General features: G+C 42.6%; 1 protein-coding gene across 2 annotated transcripts in view; it reads left to right on the top strand.

Moving 5' to 3' along the window:
- Positions 1–5,376, top strand: part of RFWD3 (ring finger and WD repeat domain 3) — a 32,247-nt gene extending 26,871 nt beyond the window's left edge. For both annotated transcript variants that reach the window (XM_051974644.1, XM_051974643.1), the window contains exons 11-13: positions 324–538; positions 1,388–1,599; positions 2,930–5,376. In XM_051974644.1, the coding sequence (XP_051830604.1) occupies positions 324–538; positions 1,388–1,599; positions 2,930–3,073 (571 nt within the window). In that variant the 3' untranslated portion in view covers positions 3,074–5,376. The remainder of the gene's footprint in view (positions 1–323; positions 539–1,387; positions 1,600–2,929) is intronic.
- The last annotated feature ends 20,127 nt before the right edge of the window (positions 5,377–25,503 follow it).

Genomic DNA, 25,503 nt, shown 5'->3' with positions numbered 1-25,503 from the left:
CCTGACCATGACTTGGAAGTCTTCTGATCTGGTCAGTACCAGAGGTCCGCAGACCCCACAGGAGCTTCAGAGCAACTGTGAGCTCGAGCACGGAAAGCACTCTTTATGTTCTCTGAGCTCTGACTGACATTTGTCGTCGCTTCCTCCCATTATTTAAAAATATTGTCCTACAGTGAAGGGGTTAAGACCCCTGTTTCGGGGAGACAGTCATGTGTCTGTCACCTTCGCTGCTTTCCTGGCCCTTTTAGAACCCACTCTTGTTCTCTGAGGACCGGCCTTGGGGGTCTGGGGGCAGAGCAGTGACCATTGTTATCCCTCTTCAGGTGTCCCCTGGTCTCGCTGTCCTACTTACCGCAGATGGCTTCATCGGCATTTCCTGCTGGCGGGATATTAGCCGGAAGCTTGGAAGGTGCCTGCTTCTGGAGGCAGAGCAGCACTAACTGCTTTGACCCTCACAGCCTGCCTCTGGAGTCGGGGGGCTGCACTGACCTCCAGGCGGAGAGCCGCAGTGGGCACTGCCTTGTCACCTATCGGCCCAGTAAGTGGGGACTTGTGGAGACCCCCAGATGCTACGGTCGGGGCTGGATTCATGGTTTTGTTGAATGTCTTAAGTGATGGGAAGATGCTAAGAATGAAGATTAGACCTAAAAGTGGGCTCCCGGGCTTCATCTCTGCCATGTCAGATAAAACAGAGAGTCAGAAACCCATCGCATAAAGACAAACATCCTTTCCTCCCTTCTCTCAAGTGTGAATGTGGCCAGATTCCACCAATAATAAATGTGCTCCATAGGAATAAATTAGGTGTTTGGGGATGGCTGAGACTTCTTTTTAAGCCAGTGCTGCCCATGAACAGTCGTTTCACAAATTGAGGTGATAGGGCAGCCCCCTGAGAGCTGCCTTTGACTTGATTAAACAAGATCCTTCTGACCACAAAGGTAGCTCTGCAAATGCCAACTTATAGTTATGGATAGCAGGCTTTTAAAATCCCTAAACCACTGCTAATTGTGAGTGGATATAATGTATTGTAAATGAAAAAAATTCAGAACCATGACAACTTCTTGCCTTGTTAAAATTGTCCCGTGCGCTCGGGCCTTTGTAGAATGTTTAGCAAAGACACCTTTCCTGGAGCATTTGGAAGAGGGAACCCAAGGGAGAAGGTGGAAGTACAAGCTGACCTTGTGCAGCGACCTCCCTTCTTTGTAGTCATGCACAGAGGTCATGGGTCAAAGGCTCCCCTTGCATCTGGAGCCCTGACCAGGACCAGAGACAGCTTTTGTGTTCTCCAGTCCGAGGTGAGGGGTCCCCACGGGTGTCCTCAGAAGGTGTCGCCGAGGCTGATGGCTCCTCGCGCCGGCTGCGCTAGCCCTGCTGTCTCTTCTTTCCCCAGACAAAAACCACAACTCGGTGCGCAGCGTGCTGCTGGAACTGACCTGCAGCTTAAATGAAGCCACGGAGCCAGTCTACTCGTGTCGGCCCGTTCAGACATTCATCGCCGGACCCACTTGCAAGCTGCTGACCAAAAACGCCATCTTCCAGAGCCCGGAGGAGAACGGCAGCATCCTGGTGTGCGCCAGCGACGAATCCTCCAACTCTGCCCTGGTGAGTTAGGGAGAGCCAAGCTAACGTTTGGGTTTGAGCTCCAGGCCAAGGGCCGTTACTCCTGATTGCTGCGTTCGGATCTCGGGGAACGCGATGGTGGCAGACCCCCAGCTTTCTGTCTGTTGTCATGACTGTGTGAATGAGGGTTAATTTTTGACTCTGAAGGTCTTCCTTTTGCATACAAAAAAGCAGTGGTAGGAAAACAGCTCGAGCCTTTTGCCTCTTAAGGTGATGTTTGGAGTGTACAGCTGTTTTGGGGTGGCAGTGGCAGGTCAGTGACCGGGGAAGCTCCGGGACTCCTTTATCTCCCACTTAAGGCCCCAGAGATTTGTCACTTCTCCCCTTGTGCCATGGCAGATTACAGAACCATGCCTTAGGAAGTGGCTTCAGGAGTAACCTGCTACCAGAAATTCATCCCCCTGTGGCCCCCCTTTCCAGGCCCACAAATTCAGATATTTTCCATGACCTTTACCTGCCAGAGTTACCGATACCCAGTCCCAGAGGAGTCAGTCACCTCCACACCATGATAAGCATCCAAGAAAGGTTGTTGAGGAAGTTTGAGATTATCTTCAAAGAAGCACCATTGAGAAGTTGTCTTGTGCAAACTTGCTTCCTTTTCAGGAGACAGCTGAATATATTTGTATATACAAATTTATCTTCCCAGGCTAAGGTTTATCTCCTTTTAATAGGGTCACATTTCAGTAAGCAGCTTCTCTAAACGCGGAGCAAGCCTCTGCCATCCAGAGGTGTCTGGTGCTGGCAGGTGTGACTGCTTGCGTTGGGCATCAAGACCCCCCGCTCTTTAGTGCCGGACCCCCTTTGCACACCATCGGGTCCACGCCCAAGAGAAAACAATGGGCTTTGGATAGCAAGTGAGAGCAGGGGGTCCTTCCCTCTGACTGATCTCCTGCTTCTTGGGGACACAGCTGGAGGAAGAGTTTGGTTCTGGCTTTCCTGGGCCTGATGAATAGCAGCAGGATGGTGAGCCCGCTACTGCTCAGCGGGGAGCAGGGGAAGAAGCCCCCCGCTCCCCTGGCTGTCCCTGCCCGGGCCTTGTTTCCTGAGGCTCCAGATTCTTCCCCAGGCCTCCCCTTGGTGGTGGTTGGTTTCTCCCACTATAATGGAAGCCCCCAGAGAGGAGAAGTCAGCCCTTTTCAGCCTGTGTGTGTCCCTGGTACTCACCTGGCAGCAGCAAAGCCTTTGCTGATGACCCTCTTGTCTTCCCCTCCTAACCAGAGAGAAAAGTTCCCTTCTCTTGGCCTTGTGGGCTCCTGTCCCCTGCAGCTGGGCTGGAGGCCAGCTGCCTGAGCCCTGCCTCTTTCTCTTTCAGATCTGGGATGCAGGCAGTGGCAACCTCTTGCAGAAGCTCCAGGCAGAGCAGCCAGTGCTGGCCCTCTGCCCCTTCGAATTCAACCAGAACAGCTACCTGGCCTCCCTGACGGAGAAGGCCGTCCAGATCCATAAATGGGAGTGAGGGGGGCGCACGTCCAGCGCACCGTGGGCCCGACTCTGGCAGTCTCGTGGTCGGGCACAGACCTGTGGCCAGTCATCGGCTGGAATGTTCTGACCTCCAAAGCTGAGCCCCGGACCTGGCGCAGGGGCAGCCGGCAGTCTTTTTGTGCACTTCTGTGTGGGACTTTATGTGTTTTCTCTCTCTGCCTTCTTAACTAGCTGGACCCAGAGAACCTCTGGACGGGAGAGTGTATCAGCCTTTGGGGTGTGGTTCATGAAAGCTTCCCCTGGGAAGCACATATACTGCATTTACTGAAGTCCTGTTTGCTGGTTCCATTTTTAACAGGCACAGAGAATTGTTTCTCTGATCAGGCACAAGGGTGTGCTAGGGAAGAGAGGAAAGGATTATTATTGACTGAGTAGCCCAATGAAGGGGGTCCCTTGAGAAACAGGGCATCTTTTGTTGGGGTCTCAGCTCTGTGACTTCCCCTAGCTGGTTCTGTGCAGAGCCCCTTGAGAAAGCTGCCTGGGCCTCTGTGACTTGTAGGGTGAGGGGAGGAAGACTTTGGGGATCTCAGGACAAATGTGTCTTAACATCTGAAGTCTGTATCTTCCTCCTTCTCTCTTCAAGAAATGTTAGAAAAACAATAGGAATTATGTCAAGTTAATTCTTTTCTCTCCATCAATAGCAGCCAACAAAGAAGTGGCAAAGGAAGGGGAATTTTAATTGATCTAAAAATGGAACGTGTGGGCAGAATGGTGTCTTCAAGCTAGTTATCAGAAAAATCCCAGTATCGTTGTTACCTATATACACACCTAGGCGTGAAGTTCCGTGCTGCTCTTTGAACCGCTTCTGCCGCCCAGGTGTGCTGTCTTAGTGATGCTTTTCTCCATCCCAACTGCAGTTAGACCCCAAACTCCTCCCCGCCATCCCTTGTGGTCCTGAGGCTTGTTTCTCCAGAGGGTCGCCAGTAGAATGGCAGCATCTGGACACATGGCATGCCCGGGATCCTGCAAAGGGTCTCCATTTGGACACTTCTGTTCCTTTAATGGAGAATTCCGGTAGTCTGAACTGACAACCCAGTGATCCAGTCAGAAAAGTTTCCAGGTGCAGGCCCAGGAAATGAGTAACCCAGGGCTTTGAAAGCTGTTTTTTTTTTTTTTTTTTCATTATTCGCAAAGGTTTGGGGGCTTAACATAATTTAAGGAAAGATAAGGCAGTATTGCTTCCAAGACCCTGGGTACCCATCGTTCCATTAGCTGGAGGGGCCACAGTTCTCTGGCCCAAATGTTCCAAGAGCCTGTTCACCCTTTGGTAGGTTGTGGTTTTCACAAATTAAATGGCCACTGGCCCCTTTCCTTCTCTTCTCAGATAGTTTTTCAGTCCCAGCTTCTTGACCTGTGAGAGAGAAAGAAAAATCCCTTTTTATCAGCCAAAGAAGGTTTGTTTCCTCTATTTTGATTAACAAGAATTGTTGCCTGAATCTGGGCCTGGGGCCCAGATGGCAGCACAAAACTTGAGTTAACACCCACTCACTTGGGCCTTTCAGCAAGCAGACTGCTAGCATAAATGAGAAGGCAGGCACTGGGCACAGGCTCTCAGTCTGCAGAGAGGCCCTGACTGCGGACCAAGGGTGGGGGGGGCTCAGGTTGTGCTCTTGTCTAGGGGACCTCAGAGCTTGGAGTTAGCCGTTCAGCAGGTCAGATGCATTAAGGTTCCATGCAACCAGGGATGAGTTTTTTAATTGAAATCCCCTAAAGGATAGGAAAAGGAAATGACTTAGGCAGGCAAGGTTGAAATTTTGCCAATTTACTACCATGAATTCAGGCTTTTTGCTGGCAAACATGAAAACAAAGAACTAAATTTAAGCACTCCCTCAAAATGCTATCAGGAGTAGGATCAAAATTATTCTCAACTTGACGGCCAGAACTATCGAGTGCTATGTTGACTGGCAAGAAAGCCTGCAATCATGTGCCCAGTACCAGCATCTCCTACCTTTGAGCCTTCGAACAATTTGGTTTGCATGTGTTCATCAAAGGGTTGTGCGGCTAGAAAATAAGAACCTCCTCCTCATGAGGATCTGTATCTGAGGGTCCTTCCTAGAGTCTATAGGGTATATTCTTTGTGGCTTCTGGCACGGTATTTTTAATTTCTGTTATTTCCCATCTAAATCTTGGAGCTGAGAAATGGGAGTGTTTTGGACTTGCTTTGTGCCTAAGTCCATACTTGCTTGGAAAAAGATTATGTGATCTTAAAAAGCCTTTGTTTAATTGTACTTTTTGTGTCCGCTGTGTATATGTAAAAATAAAGAATTTACAATAGGCCTCCTTCTCCTTGTTTATTGAATGTGTGCATGTTGTTTTCTCTCTGTGTACAGTTTAGTCTCCATCCAGCCGATTTTGCCATCTTATTCAGATCCATGTTCTCCAAACTCTCCTAGTGAGAAGTACTTTTGACCCATTTGACATCAACTGCATCTACAATGAAAGTTTTTGTGTTTTTGAATTGTCAAAGCTTTTACTGGAAGTATCCATTTTATTAATGTAAAATTTTCCTTTTAATGACTCAAAGTATTTCTTTGAGGTGCTCTAAGAATCCTGGCAATTTCTTAGGGGATTCCCAAGAGCCGTGCCCAGAATCCTGATGGGGGAACTTGGATTGGAAAGGATGGAGATGGTCCTAGCGGTCATCAGGCCCAGGCCTGGACGCCGGGGACATTGGAGCCGAGCCTCAGGCTTCACCTAGCACAGAGCCTGGAGGCCGCTGACCACAGCGCCTTCATACTTTCTGCCTCTGCATTTTGGGGGAGAACTGTCTGAGTCAGCAATTTCCACTGCCAAGAGCCATCATGTCACTGACTGCAACTGAGCCAGCAGGCCATTCTGGCTCCTGCCTGCGGTCCTGGGAGTGGGAAAGGCCTCTCCGGTCCCCTGGCAGGCGGGCTGGGTGATGAGGGGCCGAGAAGTCTTACTGGAACATCAGCGAGGGTGTCTGGGAGCAGCTGTTGCCAAGAGAACTGGTCGTCAGCCAAAAAACCCAATACTCACTGGGGGACTGCTGTGGATCAGGCTCTGGAAAGACATAAAATGGTCCTCCCTCCCTCCCTCACACAGCGCAAAATGGGGTAACGGGCCAAGAGGGCATTCCAGTAGGATGGGCCAGATACCCAGGCTGAGTTTGGAGGGACCTGCAGCGGGAAGGGGCTTCGTGGAGGGAGCGGGTGGGGGTTGCGGACAGGTCCCGTCGGAGATACTGCAACCTTACAAGTTGTGGGCTCTCAGTGAGACGACGGGAGCTGTGGGTAAATAGCAGGTTTGCTTGCCTTCCCCCCAGACCGTCTTGTCTCTGTGTCCCCAACGCTTAGCCTTGTGTGTGGCAGCCGACGCTTAATAAAGGTTTGTGGACTTAGTACTGTTGAAAATTTTTTTGCAAGAACCTGTCATGGTGAACATGTGGGAAAGGTTTCTTCCAGCTGAGATGTGCTGAGGGCGGCGTGGAGGGCAAGGTCCAGGCGGGAAGTGGGGTTTTCTTGCCGAAGATACCGGAGTGATTTTCCATTTTCTTCTCCAGCTCATTTTACAGATGAGAAAACTGAGGCAGACAGGATTCAGTGACTTTTCCAGGGTCACACAGCTAGAGAGTGTCTGCAGCCAGATTTGAACTCAGGAGGATGAGCGTTCCTGACTTGAGGGCCTGGCCCTCTAACACTGCTTACTTAGCTACCTTTATTGAATATTTTATCTGTCACTTTAAGTATAAACACTAAACAGTCAAGCAGTTTGCTTCCTGATTGAATGAGTGACTGCAAGTAACCTTTCCTCCCCACCGTGAATTGCTAATATGTTTCCTGATAACCCAAGACCTGGCACATAGTTGCTTACTTGTTGAGGTAAATGGTAGAGTTGAGAAAGGAGAAAGAATGAGAGTAACAGGATCCAATTTGAAACCTGAGCATTGCTTTTTTTAAAAAATTATTTATTTATTTTTAATTATTAAAGCTTTTTATTTACAAACATATATAGGAGTAATTTTTCAACACTGACCCTTGCAAAACCTTCTGTTCCAACTTTTTTCCTCCCCCCACCCCCTCCCTTAAATGGCAGGTAGTCCCATACATGTTAAATATGTTAAAGAATAAGTTAAATCCTGTATTCATATTTATACAGTTATCTTGCTGAGCATTCCTTTCATTACAGCTAGTGTGAAAAAGTCTATAGAATGGGGCCACGAGGGCAGCCTGGTCAGTCCATCTGTCCCGGGCTGGATCTCATAGTTGGGGAGCCCATTTGGTTGAGCTTTTGGTAAGGAGGCTTGGGTCACAAGTTCCCTTCCCCCACAATCCCAGTCTCCCTGATCATAGCACGTGGCAGGCCCCAGGTAAGAACTGGAAATGCTTCCCTGCTCTCGGAAATAGATCAGCCAGTGGCCAGCTGATGACGGGCTCCGGCATTCTTCTGTATCAAGGACAAAAATTCCTTACCTTGTATGGATTTTCTTTAGCTTTGTAGTACTCATCCCAGGGAGGGAGATAAGAAAGGGAAGAAATGTCAGGAATCCTTTTTACTAAAAGTCAACACCCCTCTTCAACAAAGTTACCAAGGCCTTATTTCTAAAATATAGAGAGAATTGACTCAGTTTTGTAAGAATTCAAGCCGTTTTCTAGTTGATAAATGGTCAAAGGATATATTCAGACAAAGAAATTAAAGCCATTCTAGTCATAGGAAAAAATGCTCTAAATCACTGTTAATTAGAGAAATACAAATTAAGACAACTCTGAGATACCACTTCACACCTCCCAGATTGGCTAACATGACAGGGAAACATAATGACAAATGTTGGAGGGGATGCGGGAAAACGGGGACACTGATGCATCGTTGGTGGAGTTGTGGACAAATCCAGCCATTCTGGAGAGCAATCTGGAACTATGCTCAAAAAGTTATCAAACTGTGCATACCCTTTGATCCAGCAGTGTTTCTACTGGGTCTGTATTCCAAGGAAATCCCAAGGGAGGGAAAAAGACCCACATGTGCTAAAATGTTTGTAGCAGCCCTGTTTGTAGTGGCTAGGAACTGGATACTGAATGGATGCCCATCAATTGGAGAATGGCTGGGTAAATTGTGGTATATGAATGTTATGGAATATTATTGTTCTGTAAGAAATGACCAGCAGGATGAATACAGAGAGGACTGGCGAGACTTACATGGACTGATGCTAAGTGAAATGAGCAGAACCAGGAGATCACTATACACTTCGACAACGATATTGTATGAGGACATATTTTGATGGAAGTGGATTTCTTTGACAAAGAGACCTGAGTTTCAATTGATAAATGATGGACAGAAGCAGCTACACCCAAAGAACAAACACTGGGAAACGAATGTGAACTATCTGCATTTTTGTTTTTCTTCCCGGGTTATTTATACCTTCTGAATCCAATTCTCCCTGTGCAACAAGAGAACTGTTCGGCTCTGCAAACATATATTGTATCTAGGATATACTGCAACATATCCAACATATAAAGGACTGCTTGCCATCTAGGGGAGGGGGTGGAGGGAGGGAGGGGAAAAAAAATTGGAACAGAAACGAGTGCAAGGGATAATGTTGTAAAAAAAAAAAAAAATTACCCTGGCATGGATTCTGTCAATATAAAGTAATTATTAAATAAAAATTTAAAAAAAAAGAAATGAAGAAGGAAAAAAAAAAGGAATGTTATGGAATGTTATTGTTCTGTAAGAAATGACCAGCAGGAGGATTTCAGAGAGACTTGGAGAGACTTATAGGAACTGATGCTGAGTGAAATGAGCAGAACCAGGAGATCATTATAAATGGCAACAACAATACTATGTGAGGATCAACTCTGATGGAAGTGGCTCTTCCACAATGAGGTGATTCGGGGCAGTTCCAATAGACTTGTGATGGAGAGAGCCGTCTGCATCCAGAGGGACTGTGGGAACTGAGTGTGGATCACATGTTATTTTCACGGTTTTTAAAATTGTTGTTTGCTTATTTTTTCTTTCATTTTTTCACCTTTTAATCTGATTTTTTTTCCGCTTGCTGAGGCAACTGGGGTTAAGTGACTTGCCCAGGGTCACGCAGTCAGGAAGTGTTAAGTGTCTGAGGGCAGATTTGAACTCAGGTCCTCCTGACTTCAGGGCTGGTGCTGTATCCACTGTGCCCCCTAGCTGCCCCGGATCTGATTTTTCTTATGCAGCATGATAAATGTGAAAGTATGTATAGAAGAATTATACGTGTTTAACTTATATTGGATTATTTGCTGTCATGAGGAGGTGAGGAGAGAGGGAAAAAAAGCTGGAACACAAGGTTTTGCAAGGGTGAATGTCGAAAACTATCTTTGCATGTATCTGGGGGGAAGCTATTATTATAAAAAAAAAGTAGTTATTTGGACTGGTGATACTCGGGGTTCAGGGTTTGAGAACACTTTGATCCCATCTTCTAGAGGAAGAGAGATCTCAAGAGTAGCTAAGTGGTCAGGCCTCCAGTGAAGAGAAGAGTCTGAGACAGATTCCCAGCTGACCTTCTGCCTCAGCCTGAACATGGACAAGTATTTGTAGTGAGAATCCAGTGCATTTGTCCCAGGGACTAGAGAAGGACATTTCAGTGAGTTTGGTGCTGCCCTAGAAATGATCAAAAGCTGTGGAAAGTTTACAGTGCCTGGCTTATAGCTTTTAATAAGTGCATGTTGATTGATTAAATCCTTTATGGTCAGTCCCCATCATATTGCCCAGCATTGTGCTAGGCTTTGTGGGAAACAAAACAAAATGCATTTATGGAGGCCTTTCACTTTGCTCCCAACACTGTAACAAGTTGAATTGAGAATATTGTTATCCCTGCCTTATCACGGAGGGTGATTCTAGGTTTCAAGTAGCCCGTTCTGCGTCCTCTTTGTTTACTTAACTACAGGATTTCTTAACGGAGAGAGAGACAGAGACAGATTCAGACAGAGAGAGGGAGGGATGTGAACAGAGATAGATAGATAGATAGATAGATAGATAGATAGATAGATAGATAGATAGATAGATAGATAGACAGATGATGGATGGATGGATGGATATTCAGATAGATGAACAGACAGGTAGACATACAGGCAGGCAAGCAAATAGACTGACAAATTTCAACAAATTTGTTTCCTTTGTTATCATATGTATTTTATATCCTTAAAAACATTAGTCTGAGCAGGGGCCAATAGGCTTTCTTAGACTGACAATCAATAAACATTTTTTTTAAAGATAATCTCTACTCTCAAAGGGCTCCTAGCCTAATAGGGGAGGCAACATGCAAGAAACTGTGTACACGTAAGATAGAGACAAGATAAATTCAAGTGAATCAGCAAAAGGAATGAAATAGAATTAAGAGGGATCAGGAAAGGCTTTCCGTAGCAAGTGGGATTTTAGCTGGGGCTTGAAGAAAGCCAGAGAATATAGGAGGAGGAGGAGATGAATGAGAAGAGAATTCCAAGTACAGGGACAACCTGGGAAAATTTCTGGAGCTGGGAGGTAGCAGTGCCTTGGGCAGTGGGTGCACGTCTGTAACCCCTGCTTCTGGGGAGACTGAAGCTGGTGGATCACTGAAGTACTTTAGTTCTAAGTCGTAGGTGGGTAAAAGCCAAGTGGGTGTTTTGGGGTCCAGTACCATGATAATGAGCCCCGAAGAGTAGAGGACACCAAGACTGCCCAATCTGCGGCAAACTAGGCCAGGTCAAGAGCAGAACAATCCAAGGCTCCTGTGCCAATCATAAGTGTTAATGTGCCATGAGTGAGTAGCTGCTGAGCTTCTAGCCTAAGCAAGATAGAAAGACCCAGTCTCCCCTGATTTAGAATTTCCATTTCAATGCCTTCAAGCCATCCCTTATCATATTTGGTTTTGTCCTTTTTTACTAAAAGGAAGAAAAGAAACAGGTAGTTTTTTTTAGTGTCTACATATTAATTATGCATATTGATTACAAAGATTTTCTTTTTCTTTTTTTCCTTTCTCAATAGAGAAATGCTTATTATTGAAAAAATAATATGACAATAGTCAAAAGTAAACTGGGGGGGCTGCTTGCTAATACTTCCACTCAATCTCACAACTATCTTTCTGTCTCTATGTCTGTTTCTCTCTCTCTATGTTTCTTTTTCTTTTTCCTCTCTGTCTCAGTGTCTCTCTGTCTCTTTGTCTCTATGTCTTCATGTGTGTGTGTATATGTGTGTATCTCTATGTCTCTGTCTCTGTCTCTTTCTCTGGAAAGCAACTTGTTGGAGTTTTGTATGTTAGGAACTTTGGCATTATTTTATTTTTTATAATAGCTTTTTATTTTTCAAAATGCATAAAAAGATAGTTTTCAACATTCACCCTGGCAAAACCTTGTTTTGCATATTTTTCTCCCTCCCTCTTCTCCTCCCCCCTCTTGTAAACAGCAAGTAATCCAATATAGATTCAGCACGTGCAACTCTTCTAAACATATTTTTACATTTATCATGTTGCACAAGAAAAACCAGACCAAAAAAGGAAAAAACACAAAGAAGCAAATAACAACAACAAAGGTAATACTCCTTCCCTCTGGATACAGACGGCTCTCTCCAACACAAGTCTGTTGGAATTGGTCTGAATCACTTCATTGTTGAGAAGAGCCACGTCCACGAGAGTTGGTCACATAATCTTGTTGGTTCTGTTCATTTCACTCAGTATCAGTTCCTGCAAGTCTCTCCAGACCTCTCTGTATTCATCCTGCTGGTCATTTCTTACCAAACAATAATATTCCATAATATTCATATACCACAATTTATTCAGTCATTCTCCAATTGATGGGCATCCACTCATATCCAGTTCTTTGCCACCACAAAAAGGGCTGCCACAAACATGTTTGTACATAGCAATTTGGAACTATTTCTAAAACCACTAAACTGTTTATGCCTTTAATTCAGAAATACAACTCTGAGGCTTCTATTCCAAAGAGATCAAAAAAAGAAGAAAAGGATCCACATGTACAAATATTTACAACAGCTCTTTTCATAGTGGCAAAGAACTGGAAGACCATTAAGTGCTCATCAGTTGGAGAATAGCTAAATAAATTAGGGTAAATCGACAGAGTGGTACAGTGTAATTGTACTATATAAAATGAGAAAGGTGATGTTTTCAGAGAAACCTGGGGAGACTTGTATGGTGCACAGTGAAGTGAGCAGAACCAGGAGAACAATTTATACCTCTTTGGAAGATTTAAGAACTCAGAGAAATGCAGTAGCCAACCACGATGCCATATTTGTCCTAGATTTTAGCAAAGTTTTTTTTTTTTTAACAAAGTGTCTCATGCTATTGAAGAGATGAAGGGATAAAGCTAAACAGAAGAGATCTGGTTCAATGGTGAAAATAAAGTAGTCATCAATGGTTTGGCAACCATATGGCTTGCAGTCTCTAGCAGGGTATAGCAGAGCTCTGGCCCCAGATTGTCTAGCATGCTTATCAGAGCACTAGATAGGTATGATGGCATGCTTACCCAATCTGCAGAAAACCTGAAAGGACAGCTAATAAACACACTGGCCTGGTATGTTGTGGAGGGGTTTCTTCACTCAGATACCATTTGAATTGCATGATCTTTGTTTCTATAACTAATAAATCTTTGATTTTAGGTAAACCTCATTGACTTTGTTTATGTCAAAGGTTTAAATTACAATCCCAAAGAGTGCTATTTAAATCCTGACTGTGATCTTCTTGATAGTCATTTCTGATGTCTTAAAATATTTGTAATGATGTCAGTTTATACCATCTGATTTATTAAAGGTACGTGTGCTCCTTTTCTGGTACTTTAAAAAAATATACTGTTATTATAAATAACAGCTGTCAACAAAATCAATGAATGAAATAAACATATAAAAGGCAAAAACTTTACATGAACTTTTTAACAAGACAGAAGCAGACACGTTAAGAAGCAACAAAGACATATATATAACAAAACTATCAGCTGCTAATGCTTTGCACTGTGCCAAGCATATAATAGGTGCTTAATAAATGTTTGTTGATAGTCCTGGCCACTGTTCCTCTAAATGTAGTGTGTATATACATATAGTGAATACATTCTTATTGCCCATATATTGGCATAAATTGTAGACATACTATTTTAAAAATAATTATTTTCACCTAGTAGTCATTGTGTTTCCAGTTCTGGTTCTGCTAATTTGATTGGTATCACTCATAAATATTTTTCCAAACTTATATAGAGATAGATAGATAGGTATATAGGTACAAATAGATAGATATATAGTCTATTTTTGACCTCTCTCTTTTTTTATTGATGAACCATATTTCTCAATGTAATTTTCTTTTTTCTTTTTTTTTTTAACTAAGCTTTTTATTTACAAAACATATGCATGGGTAATTTTTCAGCATTGACCCTGGCAAAATCTTGTGTTCCAAATTTTTCCCTCCTTTTCCCCACCCCCTCCTTAGATGGCAGGTAATCCAATACATGTTAAATATGTTTAAAATATACATGAAATCCAATATATGTATACATATTTATGCAGTTATTTTGCTGCACAAGAAAAATCAGATCAAGAAGAAAAAAAACTGGGAAAGAAAACAAAATGCAAGCAAATAACAACAGAAAGAGTGAGAATATTGTCTTGTATTACATGCTCAGTTCCCACAGTGCTCTCTCTGGGTGTAGATGGGTCTCTTCACAAAATTATTGGAACTGCTCTGAATCATTTCATTGATGGAAAGAGCTATCACATCCATCAGAATTTGATCATCATATAATCTTGTTGCTTTGTATAATGATCTCCTGAGAACACAATATCTTACAAAATCTTATATTGGCATTTTATTTTTTATTGGGTTACTTTTTAATATATGCCTTATTTACTTATATATGTGTATTCTCAACATAATTTTCATTGTTCTAACCTGTAACCATCACTGCTGTGAAGTTCTTAGCAAAGACTGTGTTAATTTAATTTGGAGTTCTTCATGAATTCTTATGGTTTTTCCTTTTACAATTCCAAAATATTATTTTTTATAAATAGTTATACAATACAAGTTATACAATTTATTAAGCCATTCTCTGGTTGTTGGAATAATAGGTTGTTTCCATTTTTTTTTTTTTTTTTGGCTATTATGAATAAGGAACTATGGGTATTTAGAGAGAGAGAGAGAGAGTCTTTTTTTCCTTCCTCTTTTTCTGATTTTTTTTCCCAGTCAAATCCCAGCAGTCCTCCCTAGGGCCTTTTGGAAAGTCTTTCTTCACTATTAAAAAGTCCCACTGATGAGAATCCCATGGTCAGACTTCTTTTGCTTGAGTACTAGGGGTTGCTTTTATGTTTGTAACAATAAATTCAATTGCATTTTGTTTCTGGTCTAAATCCAGACTTGGCAGGCAAGCTATTACAGACATTTTGTCAGAATCATTTCCTGTTGCAAATATTTACTGTAAGTGCAGTTGTAGGCTTGTGTACTGGCCCTCATCCCAGTCAACCTGCTCTGTACTTGCTGTGACAGACTATCCTCCTCATCCTGTAGATCTGGGCACTGAGGTGAAATCTCCTTTTATTCTTTCTGAAAACCCTTTCTCCCAAAGCAAACTAAGTCAATCACTAGCAACCTAACATTTCCGTTAGGACCAAAATAGAAGCGCTTGTGGACATTATGTCTACAAATATATATGAAGCTACTATGTGCTAGGGCACTATGCTAGGTGCTAGAGAAATGAAGACTACAAATACTAATTAAGTACCTACTATGTGCTGGGGCACTATGCTAGGTGCTAGGGAAATGGAGACTACAAATACTAATTAAGTACCTACTATGTGCTGGGGCACTATGCTAGGTGCTAGGGAAATGGAGACTACAAATACTAATTAAGTACCTACTATGTGCTGGGGCACTATGCTAGGTGCTAGGGAAATAGAGACTACAAATACTAATTAAGCACCTACTATGTGCTGGGGCACTATGCTAGGTGCTAGAGAAATGGAGACTACAAATACTAATTAAGTACCTACTATGTGCTGGGGCACTATGCTAGGTGCTAGGGAAATGGAGACTACAAATACTAATTAAGTACCTACTATGTGCTGGGGCACTATGCTAGGTGCTAGGGAAATAGAGACTACAAATACTAATTAAGCACCTACTATGTGCTGGGGCACTATGCTAGGTGCTAGAGAAATGGAGACTACAAATACTAATTAAGTACCTACTATGTGCTGGGGCACTATGCTAGGTGCTAGAGAAATGGAGACTACAAATACTAATTAAGTACCTACTATGTGCTGGGGCACTATGCTAGGTGCTAGGAATACAGATAACACTCACTGAGTACCTACTATGTGCTGGGGCACTATGCTAGGTGCTAGAGAAATGGAGACTACAAATACTAATTAAGTACCTACTATGTGCTGGGGCACTATGCTAGGTGCTAGGGAAATGGAGACTACAAATACTAATTAAGTACCTACTATGTGCTGGGGCACTATGCTAGGTGCTAGGGAAATAGAGACTACAAATACTAATTAAGCACCTACTATGTGCTGGGGCACTATGCTAGGTGCTAGAGAAATGGAGACTACAAATACTAATTAAGTACCTACTATGTGCTGGGGCACTATGCTAGGTGCTAGGGAAATGGAGACTACAAATACTAATTAAGTACCTACTATGTGCTGGGGCACTATGCTAGGTGCTAGGGAAATAGAGACTACAAATACTAATTAAGCACCTACTATGTGCTGGGGCACTATGCTAGGTGCTAGAGAAATGGAGACTACAAATACTAATTAAGTACCTACTATGTGCTGGGGCACTATGCTAGGTGCTAGAGAAATGGAGACTACAAATACTAATTAAGTACCTACTATGTGCTGGGGCACTATGCTAGGTGCTAGGGAAATAGAGACTACAAATACTAATTAAGCACCTACTATGTGCTGGGGCACTATGCTAGGTGCTAGAGAAATGGAGACTACAAATACTAATTAAGTACCTACTATGTGCTGGGGCACTATGCTAGGTGCTAGAGAAATGGAGACTACAAATACTAATTAAGTACCTACTATGTGCTGGGGCACTATGCTAGGTGCTAGGAATACAGATAACACTCACTGAGTACCTACTATGTGCTGGGGCACTATGCTAGGTGCTAGAGAAATGGAGACTACAAATACTAATTAAGTACCTACTATGTGCTGGGGCACTATGCTAGGTGCTAGGGAAATGGAGACTACAAATACTAATTAAGTACCTACTATGTGCTGGGGCACTATGCTAGGTGCTAGGGAAATAGAGACTACAAATACTAATTAAGCACCTACTATGTGCTGGGGCACTATGCTAGGTGCTAGAGAAATGGAGACTACAAATACTAATTAAGTACCTACTATGTGCTGGGGCACTATGCTAGGTGCTAGGGAAATGGAGACTACAAATACTAATTAAGTACCTACTATGTGCTGGGGCACTATGCTAGGTGCTAGGGAAATAGAGACTACAAATACTAATTAAGCACCTACTATGTGCTGGGGCACTATGCTAGGTGCTAGAGAAATGGAGACTACAAATACTAATTAAGTACCTACTATGTGCTGGGGCACTATGCTAGGTGCTAGAGAAATGGAGACTACAAATACTAATTAAGTACCTACTATGTGCTGGGGCACTATGCTAGGTGCTAGGAATACAGATAACACTCACTGAGTACCTACTATGTGCTGGGGCACTATGCTAGGTGCTAGAGAAATAGAGACTACAAATACTAATTAAGTACCTACTATGTGCTGGGGCACTATGCTAGGTGCTAGGGAAATGGAGACTACAAATACTAATTAAGTACCTACTATGTGCTGGGGCATTATGCTAGGTGCTAGGGAAATAGAGACTACAAATACTAATTAAGCACCTACTATGTGCTGGGGCACTATGCTAGGTGCTAGGAATACAGATAAAACTCACTGAGTACCTACTATGTGCTGGGGCACTATGCTAGGTGCTAGAGAAATAGAGACTACAAATACTAATTAAGTACCTACTATGTGCTGGGGCACTATGCTAGGTGCTAGGGAAATGGAGACTACAAATACTAATTAAGTACCTACTATGTGCTGGGGCATTATGCTAGGTGCTAGGGAAATAGAGACTACAAATACTAATTAAGCACCTACTATGTGCTGGGGCACTATGCTAGGTGCTAGGAATACAGATAACACTCACTGAGTATCTACTATGTGCTGGGGCACTATGCTAGGTGCTAGAGAAATAGAGACTACAAATACTAATTAAGTACCTACTATGTGCTGGGGCACTATGCTAGGTGCTAGAGAAATGAAGACTACAAATACTAATTAAGTACCTACTATGTGCTGGAGCATTATGCTAGGTGCTAGGAATACAGACTACAACACTCATTGAATATCTGCTATGTGCTGGGGCACTATGCTAGATGCTAGGGAAACAGAAGCCACAAATACTAATTAAGCACCTACTATATGCTAGGGCAGTATGCTAGGTACTAGGAAAACAGAGATTATACATACTAATTAAGCACCTACTATGTGTTGGGGCACTTTGCTTAGGTGCTACACCCAAAGATGAAAAAGAAACAAGTAACTGTGTTCAAAGAGCTTATATTCTCAGAGCAGGATCTTTTAAAAAAAGACAAAATACAGGCAAAGTATTACAAAATAATCTTAACAAATGAAAATAACTTATAGGATCAGGAAAGGCTTCCTGTAGTGTATAATGATGCTAATAATAACAATCACATTCACGCAGCACCTACAGTATGCCAGGTTCAGTGCTAAGCTCTTTACAATTCTTAATCTCGTTTGATCCTTTCCTCAGACAGGTGCTATTGTTACCATTTATCTTGGAGGAAACTGAGGCAGACAGAGAAGTATCTTGCCCAGGATCAATCAGCTAGTAAATGTCTGAGGCCAGATTTGAGGAGGGAATACATTCCAGAAATGTGGGATCCAGGTGGGAGGCAGGAGATGTAATGTCATATGAGAGACACAGCAGGAGAGTTTAACTGGAATGGAGAGTGCAGGAGAGGGAATAATAATGAGATGAGATTCAGAGAGTAGGTGGGAGCCAGACTATAGAGAGCTTGTAATAGCACTCTGAGGAGCTTTAAATGATCAATAGGGAGCCACTGAAGTGTCGTGAATAAGGGGTAAGGGGCAACAAACCCATATTTGTGCTTTAGAAATCTGACACTGGAAGAAGGATTGATAAGAGAGAATGAAGGTGGGATACAGGGAAGCTAATAGGACCCAGGAGAGTGGCGATTATTCAAACAAATGCAATAGACCCAAGTGGGAGCAGACTGAACTTGGGGTTAGCAGAAAAGGGAGAAGTCAAGGTTGCAAATCTTGGTGATTGGAAGGATGGGAAAGTGTGAAGGAGAGGCTGGTTGGGGGTAGGGTTGGATATGATAATATAATACTAATACCTCATATACCATAACATTTCACCTATATTGTGTTTTTTATTACATATAATTAGGTTAAATATTATTATTGTATATTATTACATCATATTTATAACATAATAATCATATCAATCATGTTGCGTTTAAAATGCCGGGAGGCAGTTAGCAATAGAGAGTAGATCAGGAAAGAGATGAGGAAGGGAGCCATTCATTTGAGAGTATTTAATGTGACCCACACAGACCCTAAAGGTTCGTAACCCAACTCCCACCTGCACTGATAAGTCGTGGCCTCCTAATGAGACAAGTTGATTGATTGTTCTCTTTTATGGTCAGAGGATCAACATGACATCCCTATGTTAGTCAAGACACTGCGGCTGATCAGGCCCATCGGAGCCAGGAAGGCTGTACCACAGATTGGGCACAAATAATCCTGTGAACTCTGGGCGTGGGCATGGCTCTGAATGGGCACATTTCGTGCTTCTTTTGAGCTCCTGCAATTCTGCTTTGCTCACAGAGCACAGTGCTTTCTCTGATGGGGGCACTCCATGCTGGGTGGTCTTCCATGTCTCACAATCAATTCCGAACTTCTTCAGAGAGACCTTGGGAGTATCCTTATATTGCTTCTTCTGACCACACCACAGACACTTGTCTTTTTTTTTTTTTTAATAGCTTTTTATATACAAAACATATGCATGGGTTAATTTTCAACATTGACCCTTGCAAAAACTTCTATTTCAATTTTTCCCTTCATTCTCCCACCCTCCCCCAGATGGCAGGTAGTCCCATACATGTTAAATGTTAAAGTATATGTTAAATACAATATATGTACACATATTTATACAGTTACACTTGTCTTGCGTGAATTCTCCATAAAATAGTTTTTAGGCAAAGTACATTTGTCATTCCCACTTGGCCAGCCCATCGGAGTTGCGGCTTCTCGGGTATAGTTTGAATGCTTGTCAGTTCAGCTCCAGAAAGGATCTAGGAGTCTGGTACCTAATCCTGCCAGGTGATCTTCAGATCTTCCCAAGACAATTCAAAGGGAAGCGATTCACTTTCCTGGCACGGCACCGGTGTACTGTACCGTGAATGGATCAGCACAGGCTCTGTAGACCTTCCGTCTAATCCCTCTGCTCTCTCATACATTCTTTTGGGGCCTCCCAAACACTGGGCTAGCTTTGGCAATGCGTGCATGTGTACATCTCTGGGGAGTATATTGCCAAGGTCAGTGAACTTATCCATGACAATCATACTTTCTCCACTGGCTGTTGCTGAGATTTTAGGAGGCACCCTGTTTTCCAGAGCCAAGGCCCAGGAAGGAAATTTGGGATAACAACAATCCTTTGCCCTCATCCTCTAGATGATCTCACCTTCTGGCAAAAGTCATAGAATTATTATATTGCTCTGACCAGCACCAGATTGTCTGAGCTTAGACAAGAACCGGACAAGCCTAGGCAAGTACCCATGTTCAGAGCATGAAGCCCTGCTATGACTCAAACTTCTCTCATTGTTGCAGTTAGCCCTCATTGTCCGGGATACTGCTTGCTCTGCAGCCGTTCATATGAGTATTGAGATTTCCCCACATTGTCTCAAGTCCCCCCAGTAGAGCTGGGGCTCTGGCCCATGTGCCTTGCTTGCAACCATTTCCCTCACTTTCAAATTAAACTTCTACTTACATGAACTGATGCTGAGTGAAATAAGCAGAACCAGGAGATCATTGTACACAGCAACAACAAGATTATGTGATGATCAATTCTGATGGACGTGGCTCTCTTCAACAGTGAGGTGATTCAGATCAGTTCCAATGATCTTGTGACGAAGAGAGCCATCTATACCCAGAGAAAGGACTGTGGGAACTGAATGTGGATCACAACACAGCATTTTCACTCTTTTTATTGTTGTTCACTTGCATTTTGTTTTCTTTCTCATTTTATTTTCCTTTTTCACCTGATTTTTCTTGTGCAGCAAGAGAATTGCATAAATATGTATACACATATTAGATTTAACATATATTTTAACATGTTTAACATATATTGGATTACCTGCCATCTGGGAGAAGGGGTGGGGGCAACGGGGGTAAAATTTGGAACACAAGGTTTTGCAAGGGTCAACGTTGAAAAATTACCCATGCATATGTTTTGAAAATAAAAGACTTTAATAAAAAATAAATAAAAGATCATTTTGAAAAAAAAAAAAAAAACTTCTGTTTGATTATTGACTTTCTCATTTCTAGTCTGCTCTTTCTGATGCTGGCCACCCACAGTTAAGAGGCCAGTTCCATCCAGTTGACACCATTATTCATAGATAATGTGGTCTCGATAGGAGGAAAACCTGTTTTCTTGATGTTGACTGTTAGGCCAGAATTAGCACAAACTGCAGGAGATTGATCCCTAATCTGATGCATCTCAGCCTTGGAGGCTGCATTGAGTGCACAATAGTGTAGCCCATATAGACTCAGTGAGTCCTTATCCCAACCCCCACTTACCTTGATAAATTATCAAACTGATAATGAAACTACTCACATCTCCTTCTGAGGATTCTAGGGGTGCTCCAAGGGGCTGAGTATTTTTCTAATGCCATTGGCTTAAACCCTACTTCCTGTTTGTCCTCCCTAATACAATTGCCAGTTAAAATGGACTCTTTCATTTATATCACTGGTTGACCCTGCTACTACCTGATCACCCAAAGGTTTATAACAGTGTTTGCTTGATCAGGAGAAGAGATTAATTTGGCTGGCCATTATCTTTTGTATGGATACTCAATTCTGTCTCAGCAACCTTCCAAGAGAATTTGTCTTCCAGTATTTTATTTATAAATTTACGTATAAATATTTGTAGCAGCGCTTTCTGTGATAGCAAAGAATTGGAAACAGAGTAGACGCCCATTGATTGGGGAATATCTAGGCAAACTGTGGTATGTGAATGGAATGGAATATGATGGTGCTGTTAAAAAATGATGCTTGTGACGGCTTCAGAGAAGAATAGAAAGATCTGCTTGAACTGATTCAGAGTGAAGCAGTATAAATAATGATGACAACTGTGTAAAACACACAAATAAAAAGTAAAAATCATTTTTAAAAAAGGACTTGTCTTCTATACTCAGTAAATAGATGGGAAATTTAATTGTGCATGTTCTGGAGTTGACACAGAGGAATGCCTACTGCATATGCTGTGCATGCTTATTTGTAGTGGGCTCTCATTGGCTGGCCTTCTACTACAGCAGGATCAATATTCAGTCACCAGACATCTATTAAAGCTTCCTAGCCTTCATAAGAACTGACCCTTTTTTATCTTCCCAGCTTTCTATCTTATTCCCTACCATGCATTCTGGGATTTGGTCACTCTGGACTCCTAGCTGCTGCTTGAACAAGACCTTCCATCTCCCAATCCTGGGCATTTTCCCTTACTCCTCCACAGCTGGAAATCTCTCCCTTCAAGTCTTCACTAAATACCACACCTTTCACAGGAAACCTTTCCTGGTCCCCTTTTAATGTCTTCTTCCCTCTGAGATCATCTCCAATTTATTCTCCATAGATCTTGTTGGTTATGGCTGTTTGGATGTTGTCTCCCTCCCTATTAGATTGCAAAGGACTGTTTTTGCCTTTCTTTGTGTCCCCAGTGCCTGGGATACAGTAGGCACTTAATAAATGTTTAACTTGACCTGATTTCCTTTATGTCAAACATTATGCTAAGCACTGGGCTTATGAAGAAAGATAAAAACAGTTCCTGCCTCCAAGGAACTTATATTCAGATGCGGAATTGTAATGTTCTTGGTGGTTTTCTGGGGTCTTGGGAGAGATTCAGCAGAGTAACCACCACAAGAATAGCCAGGTGTTAAAATCCAAAAGTCTTTATTGTCTCCTTGGCCTGGTGCTCACCTGGCTTTCTCGAGGCCTTCAGAGGGGACTTGGTTTCAGTGAGAAAATGCAGGAGCACAGGCCGGCCACCACAAGGCTGATGAAGATGGAAATGAATCTCTCTCTCCTTGGCTTGAGCTCCTGCCTCCAGTCTGCTGTCTTCTCTGGCTCTGAGTCTGAGTCCCAGCTTATATGCTCCACATTGAGTATAAACCAATCATTATATCACTAGGAAACCATTATTTGTTGTAGGATTAAATCAATCATACTCAACTAAAGAACTATTAATCACCATGCTAAACTAGATAACCATCGTCTCATCAATTCCACTGAGTTAACGCCTTGTAAGAATCCCTGTTTCAGAGTTCTGGCCCATAACATGGGACCAACATACAAATAATGATATTCAAGGTGTCTTTAGGTAAATGGACAAGCAGTCTGAGAGGGGAATGCATCAGCATCTAGTGGGTGGGGGAGACCTGGAAAGGTCTATAATTTGGAGAAGGCAAACTGAGCCCTGAAGGAGCCCAGGAAAACTAGCAAGTGGAGTACTGGCCAGTGCAGAGCCCGGAATTTCTGTATCAGAGTGCATGGAAGGGAAAGGAGACAGGTAAAACAGGAAGGGGACAGATGATGGAGAGCCTCAAAGGCTCTCCAAGCAGAGGAGTTAATATTTGACCCTTAGACAAGGGGGAAGGAGGATGGTAGCAGAAAACCAATAGAGCAGAATGGGAAAGGGATATATTTGTATGACATGGCAGGATCCAAGTTTTAGAGAAATAACTGTGGAGGCCCACTGGAAGGTGGATTAGAGGGGGAGAGAGATACAGGCAGAGACACAAATCAGGAGGTGATTGCAATAGTCCAGGTAAGTGGTAATGAGAGCCTGCACTAGGGTGGTGGCGGTATGGGGGAAAGAGGGAACCTCATTTGAAGATGGAAGAGACAAGATTGGCAGTGGATGGGATAAGTGAGTAAATGAGTGAGGGTTAAAAGATGGCACCGAGGTTGTGAGCCTAGCTGACTGAAAGGATGGGGTCCCCTCAATGTTAAGAGGGAAGTTTGGGGAGAAAAATAATATGATATTTTGGATATGTTAATTGTTGAGATGTCTGTAAAATATCCAGTTCAAGACATCCAAAAGGCAATTGGTGCCATGTAATTATAGTTCTGGATAGAGGAACTTGGGAACTGGGGATCATAGGTAGAAAGATGAAAATTGAAGCCATGATGATGAGATCACCAAATTAAATGGTATAGAGAGAAAAGAGAAGAGGGCCCAAGATTTCCACAGTTGGTGAGTTCAGGATGGATGAAGAACTCACAAAGGAGATTAAGGGGTGGTAGGATAGATAGAAGAAAAGCCAAGAGAGAGCAGGGGTTGAGAGGAGAGAAAGTGATCAACGGTGACAAATGAGGCAGAGAGAAAAGGTCTTTAGATTTAGCAATTAAGAGGTCATTGGTCACTGTAAAGAGAGCAGTTTCAATTGAATAATGCAGTTAGAAGCCAGATTTCAGAAGGTTTAGAAAAGAAAGAGAGAAAATGGGATGGAGGCAGACACTCGAACTGATTTTCTCTCTCCTTTTTCTTTAATTAAAGCTATTGATTTTCCAAACATACATGTTTAATTTTTCTATATTAACCCTTGCAAAACCTTGTGCTCCAATTTTTCCTCCCCTTCTCTTAGATGGCAGGTAATCCAATATATGTTAAACATAGTAGAAATATATGTTAAATCCAATATATGCATACATATTTATACAATTATCTTCCAAACAAGAAAAATCAAATGAAACAGGAAAAAAAATAAAATGCAAGCAAACAACAAAAAGAGTGAAAATGTTTCGTTGTAATCCCCACTCAGTTCCCACAGTCCTCTCTCTGGGTGTAGATGGCTCTCTTTGTCACAAGACCATTGGAGCTGGCCTGAATCCTCTCATTGTTGAAGAGAGCCACGTCCATCAGAAGTGCTCATCACATAATCTTCTTGTTGCCGTGTGCAATGATCTCCTGGTTCTGCTCATTTCACTTGGCATCAGTCAAACTGGTTTTTTCAAGGATGTTTGCCATGAAGGGGAGGAGAGAAAAGGATGAAAACTAGCAGAGATGGGAGGATCAAATGAGGGGTTTTTAAGAATGGATTAGACATTAGCATTTCTGTAGGCAATAGAAAAAGGAGATGGAGATAGCAGGGGGAAATGGGACTGATAGTGGTATTAGAGGAGTTAAAATGGGATGGGTGGAGGCAGCTATGGACACAGTGGATAGAGCATTAGCCTTGGAGTCAGGAGGACAAGTTCAAATCCTTACTTAACCTCAATTGCTTCCCCCACTCCCAAATAAATAAATAAAAAGAGGGACTAAATACATGTAGAAGGATTGGGAGAGAAATAATTCATTTGGATCTCTACTCTATTCCAATCAGTATTAATCAACTTGATAGAATCAATTTCTGTATATAAGGTCCCAGAGTTGTGAGCTGCAGATTCTAACTTCACTTGTTTAACTCTAGAAAACTAACTAAAGGCCCTCCACCCTTGTTTTGCCTTGTAATGGATGATGACTAAGCCCAGCTTGGCAGAAGTGACAATTACATGGAAAGTTTTCCAAAATATTTTTTGTAACTCCAGACCAACCACTTGTCCAATAGGAGCAGATGATCATCTCATGAACATTGACTGTGATAGCTTGTACCATTTCCTCCTGCCCATATTAAGAAGATGGTCCATCTCCAGTGGAGATATTCCTTGCCTCATCCAACTTGTGACCCTGCTGACACATTGCTTATTTTAACTTATGCATCATATGTCAATCAATGGACTTATTCTGTATTTGGTATAGCTGTTCCAGAATGGCTGGACATATTGTCCTATAAAAATAGGGCCTGAAAGGAGGAAGCATCTGGGATTGTGAGGAAGATCTAAGGTCCACATCTTTAGAGATGACCATGGACCCTTTAATAAAGTATTATGGGCTCAGACCTCTGCCTCAGTCTCTCTTATTATAGATGGGATAATTTTAATCCCCACAGTTGGTTTTGATGAGGAAAAGGATTTGCTCTTCATACAAAACAAAATGAAGGGATTGATAATAGGAAAGAAATCTGAATATGAGTTGAGGAAGAGGGATATTGAGAGAGGCTTCAACTTTTTCCATGAATTATGAATTGAAGTCTTCAA

The sequence above is a fragment of the Antechinus flavipes genome, chromosome 2 (genome assembly GCF_016432865.1).
Source record: "Antechinus flavipes isolate AdamAnt ecotype Samford, QLD, Australia chromosome 2, AdamAnt_v2, whole genome shotgun sequence".
Taxonomy (NCBI): Eukaryota; Metazoa; Chordata; class Mammalia; order Dasyuromorphia; family Dasyuridae; genus Antechinus; species Antechinus flavipes.
This window is presented reverse-complemented; position numbering and strand designations above follow the sequence as displayed.